At 43.2% G+C, this 10570-nt stretch overlaps 1 protein-coding gene across 5 annotated transcripts in view; it reads left to right on the top strand.

Annotated features, from left to right (window-relative positions):
• The window catches only part of LOC124040009 (serine-rich coiled-coil domain-containing protein 2-like), an 88697-nt gene that overhangs the window by 37002 nt on the left and 41125 nt on the right, over positions 1-10570 (top strand). For all 5 annotated transcript variants that reach the window (XM_046356701.1, XM_046356700.1, XM_046356702.1 and 2 more), the window contains one exon: positions 9875-9977. In XM_046356701.1, coding sequence (XP_046212657.1) covers positions 9875-9977 — 103 coding nt within the window. The remainder of the gene's footprint in view (positions 1-9874; positions 9978-10570) is intronic.

Below are 10570 nucleotides of genomic sequence, written 5' to 3'. Positions count from 1 at the left end.
CGCTCGCTCGTTCTCTCTCGCTCGCTCACGCTCTCTCGCTAGCTCACGCTCTCTCGCTAGCTCACGCTCTCTCGCTAGCTCACGCTCTCTCGCTAGCTCTCTCTCTCGCCCTCTCTCTCGCCCTCTCTCTCGCCCTCTCTCTCGCCCTCTCTCTCGCCCTCTCTCTCGCCCTCTCTCTCGCCCCCTCTCTCTCGCGCCCCCTCTCTCTCGCGCCCCCTCTCTCTCGCGCGCCCTCTCTCGCGCGCCCTCTCTCTCGCGCCCTCTCTCTCGCGCCCTCTCTCTCGCGCCCTCTCTCTCGCGCCCTCTCTCTCGCGCCCTCTCTCTCGCCCTCTCATCAGCTAGGAGTCATCATGTCAGGTAGTCCTGGGGCATGGTCTTAGGGCTCAGGTCAGTTGAAACTGGAGCAGCAGCATGGCCAGGTGGACTGGGGACAGCAAGGAGTCATCATGTCAGGTAGTCCTGGGGCATGGTCCTAGGGCTCAGGTCCTCCGAGAGAGAGAAAGAAAGGAGAGAATTAGAGAACGCACACTTAGATTCACACAGGACACCGAATAGGACAGGGGAAGTACTCCAGATATAACAAACTGACCCTAGCCCCCCGACACAAACTACTGCAGCATAAATACTGGAGGCTGAGACAGGAGGGGTTAGGAGACACTGAACTGGATTGGTCTACTTTCCCTTATCCACCCTGAGCCAGGATGGACGGGTGAGGAAAAAGTTCTGACTGTTGGTGAGTGGCTATCCGTGTCGCAGATCTCCGTATATTAGCGACTATGCCACAAACATGGCCCGGGTCAGCATCGTGTTTAGCCTCCAGAGACGTCAGTGTAGTGAGAGAGAACCCCAACGCCTCTGAAAAGGGCCCAGGTGAGTCAATGATGTTGACAGGGCCAACGCCGCTCTGTAGGACTCTTCCCCCCCCTTTTCCCTTTCCTGCGTCTTCTTGCTGTTCAATTTGCCTCCACACTATAACCCATCAGACTAAAACAGAACAACTCCGTCACCAAAAGAAAGGTTCTGAGCCTCTGGGTTACATTGCTCATTAACTTGTCACTTTGGCTCACGCGTGGCGCACGACCAGGAGGGGTAATCTGAATGTCAATGTGACGACTCCACCAGACATCAATCGTCAAAGTGGACTCCTCACTAAAGAAAGCTTTGTGTAGTCCTGTACTCTCTGTATTTTCTGCCTATTTAGAAACTGTCGAACCATTGTCTAGGTGATTGTCCAGAAATATTGATGAGCGAGAGGGAGAAGAGTGCTCTCTCCCTCAGTCCAGTAACCATATTTAAGGCTGTGTTTGTGTGTGTGTGTGTGTGTGTGTGTGTGTGTGTGTGTGTGTGTGTGTGTGTGTGTGTGTGTGTGTGTGTGTGTGTGTGTGTGTGTGTGTGTGTGTGTGTGTGTGTGTGTGTGTGTGTGTGTGTGTGTGTGTGTGTGTGTGTGTGTGTGTGTGTGTGTGTGTCCGTGTCCCTCCCAGAATAGTGTCACATTTTGAGTTTGGTTTCAATCCGACAGCTGTGTCCACAAATATTGATGAGAGAGAAGAAGTGTGTGCTTTCCCTCGAACAGTCCAGTGCGTGTGCGTTGGTAACCTAATGTAGAAGGCATAAAAGAAATGCCTGAGTTTGATTTCTTTCAGGTCCCGATGATAGACTTGGGAGGAATACTGTGTACCCGCTTATTTAGAAATGCCGACAGTATAATTTTCAATACCGCCCCAAAAAAATCCATTATTTATTAGTTTTTATATACAGTACCAGTCAAAATGTATTTCCTTTAACTGTTGAAAGCGAGGAAGAACTGAAGCAATAATGGAGAAAGAGGTATGCTAATAACATTAGGGGAAATATTATGAACGGTATATACAGTACCAGTCGAAATGTTGGACACCAATTCATTCAAGGGTTTTTCTTTATTGTTACTATTTTCTACTTTGTAGAATGATGGTGAAGACATCAACACTATTCAATAACACGTGATCATGTACAGTAGCAACCAACAAAAGTGTAAACAAATAGCCACCGTTTGCCTTAATGACAGCTTTTCATACTCTTGGCATTCTCTCAACCAGCTTCATGAGGAGTTCCCACATATGCTGAGCACTTGTTGGCTGCTTTTCCTTCACTCTGCGGTCCAACTCATGCCAAACCATCTCAATTGGGTTGAGGCCAGGTTATCTGATGCGGCACTCCATCACTCTCCTCCTTGGTCAAATAGCCCTTACACAGCCTGGTGTTGTGTTGGGTCATTGTCCTGTTGAAAAACAAATGATAGGCCCACTAAGCCAGATGGTATGGTGTATCGCATCAAAATGCTGTGGTAGCCATGCTGGTTAAGAGTGCCTTGAATTCGAAATAAATCAGTGACTGTCACCAGCAAAGCACCCCAACTCCATCACACCACCTCCATGCTTCACGGTGGGAACCACACATGCGGAGATCATCCGTTCACCTACTGTGCATCTCACAAAGACATGGATAGCGGTTGGAACCATCAATCTCAAATTTGGACTCATCAGACCAAAGGCCAGATTTCCACCTGTCTAATGTCCATTGCTCGTGTTTCTCTTCTTATTGGTGTCCTTTTAGTAGTGGTTTCTTTGCAGTAATTCGTCCATGAAGGCCTGATTTCATGCAGTCTCCTCTGAACGGTTGATGTTGATGTGTCTGTTACTTGAACTGGGCTGAAAACTGAGGCTGGTAACTCTAATGAACTTATCCTCTGCAGCAAAGGTAACTCTGGATTTTCCTTTCCTGTGGCGGTCGTCATGAGAGCCAGTTTCATCATAGTGCTTGATGGTTTTTGCGACTGCACTTGAAGAAACTTTAAAAGTTCTTGTAATTTTCCAGCTTGACTGGTTCATGTCTTACATTTACATTTACATTTAAGTCATTTAGCAGACGCTCTTATCCAGAGCGACTTACAAATTGGTGCATTCACCTTATGACATCCAGTGGAACAGTCACTTTACAATAGTGCATCTAAATCTTAAAGGGGGGGGGGGGAAGAGGGAATACTTAATCTATCCTAGGTATTCCTTAAAGAGGTGGGGTTTCAGGTGTCTCCGGAAGGTGGTGATTGACTCCGCTGTCCTGGCGTCGTGAAGTAATGGTGACCTGTCATTTCTCTTTGCTTATTTGAGCTGTTGCAATAATATGGACTTGGTCTTTTACCAGATAGGGCTATCTTTTGTATACCATCCCTACCTTGTCACAACACAACTGATTGCCTGAAACGCATTATTAAGAAGGAAAGAAATTCCACAAATTAAATTTGATTTGAAATGCATTCCAGGTGAAGCTGGTTGAGAGAATGCCAAGAGTACAAAGCTGTCAAGGCAAAGGGTAGCTACTTTGAAGAATTTCAAATCTCAAATCTATTTTGATTTAACACTTTTTTTTGGTTACTACATCATTCCATATGTGTTATTTCATAGTTTTGATGTCTTCACTTATTCTCCAATGTAGGAAATAGTCCAAATAAAGAAAAACCCTTGAATGAATAGGTGTGTAAACTTTTTACTGGTACTGTATATATGTTAAATATGTTTAGAAAGAAATGGCACCTTTTTGTGTGCACTTTTGGTAATGCCGTGCACCCTGAAATTCTGGATACCGCCCAACCCTAACTGGTGAGAAGAAAAATAGGCCCAGTTCAACCAATCCAGTAAATTAAAAGGTGTCACCTTGTTAACATCCAAAAGTGGAAGTCGTGTCACAGGCTCTTTCTATTTCCCCTGAAAACCGGATGCATCCAGTTGTTGCCGACTCAGCTGAGGGTGCTTTGTTGGTGCGTGAGTGTGTGTGACTCCCAACAGTTGGGTCAGATTTTGAGGGTAGTTTCACTCCGACAGCTGTGTTCATCAAGTGAAACATGAAAGCAGCTTTCACAGGCTGCTGGTAAATTATTAGTCCAGATTGGGGAGGCATGAAATAGATTTCAACTTGCTTTGGACTTTACCTCCCATCAGCATCTGTGGTGCAAAGCCCCTGTGGGATTTTTCCTGGCTGGGCAGCTATATAACAAGTGGAGTGTCACAAAATGAGATTGGGAAGAGGGAAACCTCACTGGGAACAAAACTGCCTTTGGCAAACAGTTGAGGCAAACAGTTGAGGCAAATCTTGTATTTTCACATACAAATGAGCGACTTGAGAACTTGTGGCGAACTTTCTATTGTTTGCTTCAAATTAGCTTCAAACTCATTATGAATGCAAATTAGATGAGGTTTCAAGTTGCTTTGTTTATTAACATTGAAATGAATCTACATGAACCAAATCACAACTTGAAATGAACTTGCTTCTCACAGAGAACTGAACTAAATATACTGAACAACATGCATTCGAAACAGTCTAAACAGATACAAATGAAATCCAATACAACTTGAAATCATCAGCATGCTAATGAAGAAAAGAGTAAAGGCCAGAATATTTCCCAAATAACATTTACATAAGAGAAATGTGAACACATTGGGGATGTTGACCGGGGCGGCAGGGTAGCCTGGTGGTTCGAGCGTTGGACTAGTAACCGGAAGGTACAAAGGTACAAGGTACAGATCTGTCATTCTGCCCCTGAACAGGAAGTTAACCCACTGTTCCTAGGCCATCATTGAAAATAAGAATTTGTTCTTAACTGGCTTGCCTAGTTAAATAAAGGTAAAATAAAATTAAAATAAACTACAGAATTTATATGAGCCAAGTGATGACTGAGCACTAGCTTTCAACCAATGAAGGTTTAAAAGAGAATGCACAAAATGTAACTAATTAAAACAAAATCAAACCCAGTTCAAAACTATTGTGTTTTGGAGTGAACTTTGCAGATGGTGGCTCCGTGGAAGTCCTTTGGTCCAAAGTTTGTTCAATGGATGCACTGAAACAATCAGAACACACAAAAACATTAGTATACTGAAAAGGATGACTAAAAACCTTTTCTATTTGGGCATCTTAAAAGGTAGGTTCCGCAGCTAAAGGGTGGGTTTTGTTTTTAGAAAAACGGGGTCATCGGTTACAAAGTTGCCTTGATGTTGCTACAGTATTCTTCTCACTGAAACGGGCATTCAATATTTTTCAGCAAGTAAATAATGTTTCTGCCTTGTATAAATGCTATATAAACAAACAATGTAGCTAGCATAAAATACATCTACCTTAAAAAAAAATGTGTGGCCAACTGTTCCTAGAGAGCCACAGTATATAAGATTTTTCTCCGGCCGTGCCTCAACACAATTGATTCAAACTAATTGTCTTTAATCTAGACTGGGGACCTATCTAGCCAGTTGTCTACTAGTTGTCTCTTCCTGACCGGTGTATAAGGCTTGGACTGAAGAAAAGTAACAAACTTGAGTTATGCTTAATATTCATATTACATGAGCCACAGGTTTGTCAAAATTGAAATAGATTGTTGAGAGAGTTGTTTGCCCAAAAAAAGCCTCTGGCAAACTGTTTGCCACTAATGACAATATAATTCACAGATTCACTCCTGGCAACATTTTGTGGCACAATATTTTGTTTGTAGCAAATTTGCCACGAACTTTGCTGCATCAAATACATTTTTGTAAGTGAATGAGTGACCAAAAATGTAGGTGTTTCTTGTTGTTGACCACAAATAGCCAAAACAAAAACAATCAATACCTCCTGTGTCTTCCGGGAAGACCTAGATGGAGTGACCATCTTTTGCCGGACTCGTCTATGTCAGGACTTAGACAAGGTTGGGTCAGGTTTTGAGTGTATGCACTATAGTCCAGCATAGTATTGGTTAAATTCCATCCACTTATCGATTTAGTAGAAAAGTTTAGAAATTTATGTGGAGAAAATAAGCAAACTCATATTTGCATTCTCATAGAAATGCCGCGGTATGAAAGAGAAGGCCTCGGTTACAAGGTTTTCACAGATTGCATGTGTGGAGCTCTGCCATTGTACTCTGCCCGCCAGTTTGAAAAGCCACTCCATTGTGTGGATAAAAATTAACCCTGCAATATAAAAATGTTTTGTAAAAATCCCACGACACACAGAGAGGAAAGTAGTGCAGTCTGAAAACAGATAAAATATACAAACCATTGAAGAGGAAATAACAAGGCTACTCTAAACCAGGCCTTAGACTTCTTTTGAATAGGATACTGTAATGAAAACATGGGAGGGGGGGGGGTGTCAGGCCTTGTAGAGGCCTCTGATGTTGTCCTCCAATGTTAGCGATAGTGAGGTCAGTGCTCAGTGTGCCAGCCCAGCCGTCTTACATCCTTTTGAGGAAGGACCGTTGAGGTTGGAAAAAAACAACTGGAAAGGACAGGATCCAGAACAAAGAACCCACACCACATAGCTTATCTGGCCATCTGGCTCGACAGACCAGAATTTTTTACATTTATTTATTTTTTATTTCACCTTTATTTAACCAGGTAGGCTAGTTGAGAACAAATTCTCATTTGCAACTGCGACCTGGCCAAGATAAAGCATAGCAGTTCGACACATACAACGACACAGAGTTACACATGGAATGAACAAAACATACAGTCAATAATACAGTACAAAAAACAAAAAAAACAAATCTATATACAGTGAGTGCAAATAAGGTCAAATAAGAATAGGGTGCAGTGGAGTTAAATGAATGTGGGGGGCTTTCAAGATCCATTTCTAGATCGGTTTCATGTGTACATGCGTGAGGTCTTGAAGGGACAGCACCCAATTATCATTCAGAGCTCTCAATTTGGTGAACCTTTTGAACTTAGAATTTTTCTCCCCAATTTCGTAATATCCAATTGGTAGTTAGACTTTCCCATCACTGAAACTCCCCTACGGACTTGGGAGAGGCGAAGGTCAATAGCCATGCATCCTCCTAAACACAACCCTGCCAAGCCGCACTGCTCCTTGACACACTACTCGCATAACCCGGAGGAAACACTATCCAGCTGTCAACCGAAGTCAGCTTGCAGGCACACGGCTCTCCACAAGGAGTTGCTAGAGCGTGATGGGACAAGGTAATCCCGGCGGGCCAAACCCTCCCCTGACTTGGACTCATGGGTATAAAGAGCCAGTGTTTTATTTATTTATTATTTAACAAGGCCTAGCGGAACCCCCCGCAACAGCCAGTGAAAGTGCATGGCGCCAAATTCAAAACAACAAAAATCTCATTAGAATTCCTCAAGCATACAAGTATTTTAAACCATTTTAAAGATACAATTCTCATTAATCCAGCCACAGTGTCTGATTTCAAAAAGGATTTACAGCGAAAGCACCACAAACAATTGTTAGGTCACCACCAAGCCACAGAATGAATAAACAGCCATTTTTTCCAGCCAAAGAGAGGAGTCACAAAAAGCAGAAATAGAGAAAATTAATCACTAACCTTTGATCTTCATCTGATGACACTCATAGGACTTCATGTTACACAATACATGTATGTTTTGTTTGATAAAGTTCATATTTATATAAAAAAAATCAGTTTATATTGGCGCGTTACGTTCAGTAGTTCTAAAACATGCGGTGATTGTGCAGAGAGCCACATCAATTTACAGAAATACTCATAATAAATATTGATAGAGATACGACTATTATACATGGAACTTTTAGATAAACTTCTCCTTAATGCAACCGCTGTGTCAAAATTTTTAAAACTTTACGGAGAAAGCAGACCATACAATAAACTGAGGACAGCCTTTAGACAACAAAACAGCCAAAAAGATACCTGTCAAATTGGGTAGTCAACATTATTCAGAAATAGCATTTTAAATATTCACTTACCTTTGATGATCTTCATCAGAATGCACTCCCAGGTATCCCAGTTCCACAAATGTTTGATTTGTTCGATAATGTCCATCAGTTATGTCCAAATATCTTCTTTTGTTTGGGCATTTGGTAAACAAATCCAAAAGCGCGTTCAGGTCGCGCCTAACATCGGACGAAAAGTTCAAAGTTCCATTACAGCCTGTAGAAACATGCCAACCTAAGTATGGAATCAATCTTTAGGATGTTTTTAACATAACTTCATTAATGTTCCAACCGGACAATTCCTTTGTCTGTACAATTGAAGTGGAACGTAGCTAACTTTCACGTGAGCGCGCCAGACCGAGGCTGTGGCACTCTGCCAGACCACTCACTCAAAGAGCCCTTATGAGCAGAATCCTCAAAACAGGTTCTAAATACTGTTGACATCTAGTGGAAGCCTTGGGAAGTGAAACATAACTAATATCACCATGTATCTTCAATGGGGGCTGAGTTGAAAAACTACAAACCTCAGATTTCCCACTTCTTGGTTGGATTTTTTTCTCAGGTTTTTGCCTGCCATATGAATTCTGTTATACTCACAGACATCATTCAAACAGTTTTAGAAACTTCAGAGTGTTTTCTATCCAATACTAATACTAATATGCATATATTAACATCTGGGACAGAGTAGGAGGCAGTTCACTCTGGGCACGCTATTCATCCAAAAGTGAAAATGCTGCCCCCTATCCCAAAAAGGTTAAGAACAAATTCTTATTTACAATGACGGCCAATCCCGACTTATAATAATAAATAATAATAATAATAACTTAACTTAACCTGGACGACACTTGGCCAATTGTGCGCTGCCCAATGGGACTCCAGTTCACGTCTGGCTGTGTGACACCCTGGGATCGAATCTGGGTCTGTAGTGATGCCATAAACTGCTGCGCCACTGAATCCCATAGAACATGATTTTAAAGTGCAGCCAAAACTTTGAGTTAGTTTCGGTGCATTTCCACTTAGAATTTACCCCACTGTTTTACGTAAAGGCTCAGACTTTTCTCTTTCCATCTACGTAGTCCGGCACCCATGTCTCACTGGGCCATGGCTCCAACGGACCTGCTCTAACTTGGGGCCGAGGCGAGGCCGCTGGGTCTTTTTGGGAGCGTTTACATAACAATGGCTAACTATGAACACACTCGACGGTAAACACCTCCCCACAAAGCAACCTTTTTGATTATGTAGAGGTTGTCTTCAAGTCCTCCCCGCAAGGCCTCTTTGGAAACACAATTCTTCTAGTATAGCATCGGATGTATACACTAGTAAAACACTGGTGTTAGTCGAAAAGCAGCAATGGAGAGATTTCAGTGAGATGCCCCTAGTTCCAGGCAGTTCCACATAGAGGCTGAGTGTCTGCCTGTAGCTATGATGACAAGTGAGCAATCCGACAGCAACAAGGCTGCTTAGGGGATCTGAGATCCCTAAAATATGTAGCTAACGTAAGACCTTGGCCATTGATCTCTCCTTGGAGCGCCTGTGTTGTTTTTTTTTTCTTCTTGCAGGAGATTAGGCTGTAATGTCATGCTACGGATGGATGGGCGCGTGCCATGGGGAAATGTCATTTCCCCAGGAGCGCTGTGCTGTGACTAAGCCCACTCTAAGCGAAGGCAGGGGGCCAGAGCAAAAGGGGAATGGGCCTGAAGATAACGATACTTGATATGGAGACAGACAGATTCTCTTACGGCCAAGGATTGATTGTTTGTTTCACTACCCCCCCCCCCCCCCCCACCCCCCCCCACACACACACTTTCATCCTACTATTTGTCTAAAGTTGGTTTCTCTTCAATATCATTTTTTTTTCTCCAGCAGATCTATTGTCGTTTTGCATAAAACAAGTAACCATTTTCAACCTGTGTCTTGAGGGGTCATTAAGACTTTAAACGTTTTACCCCATACATTATTGAACAATCTCTTCGAGAGCTGTCATTTTTTTTGTTGCAATAATTTACCATGCAATTCTGTCTTTCAACCTTGTTCTTCGAGGAAATATTTCCCTTGAAGGAGATGAACAGCCTTTTCAAAATTGTTTCCGTCTCTGCTTCTGTTATTGTAAAAATGAGGCTTCAAACGGACTAATCTCGCTGTCTGTCTTGCTGTCTCTCTCGCTCTCTAATGCTAGGACATACTCAACAACCTGGACAACCTAGAGTCTGGGTGTGACCTGGACGACGATGACCTCATGCTGGACGATGACCTCCCTGAGGATGGCTCCTTGCATGGTGGTGAGTGTGGTTTTTGTCTAGACACGGATCTCAGCGCAGTTTTGTAGTTTTCCCTTGTAGTTTTCCATAATGATCCAGATTAGGTTTGGTGGAGAGTAAGCTCATCCTAGTGCAGTGCCGATGGGCAACTTAGTTCTAATGGGAGCGAGCGTGGGGAAAAGGGGCCTGAACAAGGAGAACGCTGTTCGGTCAGAAAGACTGCATGGGAATGCACCTCACAAGCTCAGCATCATGTGTTGAAGCATATAGTTACAGTTAGCATAAGGCCATGTCAATCTGCCCAAGGTGCCCTCCCTCCTGTTTGACCATAGTTGGAGTAAGAAGGTCATAACCCCGATATCTGGGGAGGGGTCCTATAACAGCTTCCTTCAGAGGCACGAAACCCGTATGGAAAAGGGGAAGGCCTAAGCTTTCTACACTCTTGACAGGAAAAACCCCAAACGTCAAAGGCACTTTCACTCTTCGCCTCTTCGCCTTTGCCTCCTGGTAAAGCCTCTTCAGCCGTATCAGAGTACACACAGCCAGACTAGGGAATTTAAGTTTTCAAAGCAACACATTCACGCACTCTCAGGTTATTTCTTTCAAGGTCTGTT

This window comes from Oncorhynchus gorbuscha, linkage group LG07, assembly GCF_021184085.1.
Source record: "Oncorhynchus gorbuscha isolate QuinsamMale2020 ecotype Even-year linkage group LG07, OgorEven_v1.0, whole genome shotgun sequence".
NCBI lineage: Eukaryota > Metazoa > Chordata > Actinopteri > Salmoniformes > Salmonidae > Oncorhynchus > Oncorhynchus gorbuscha.
This window is presented reverse-complemented; position numbering and strand designations above follow the sequence as displayed.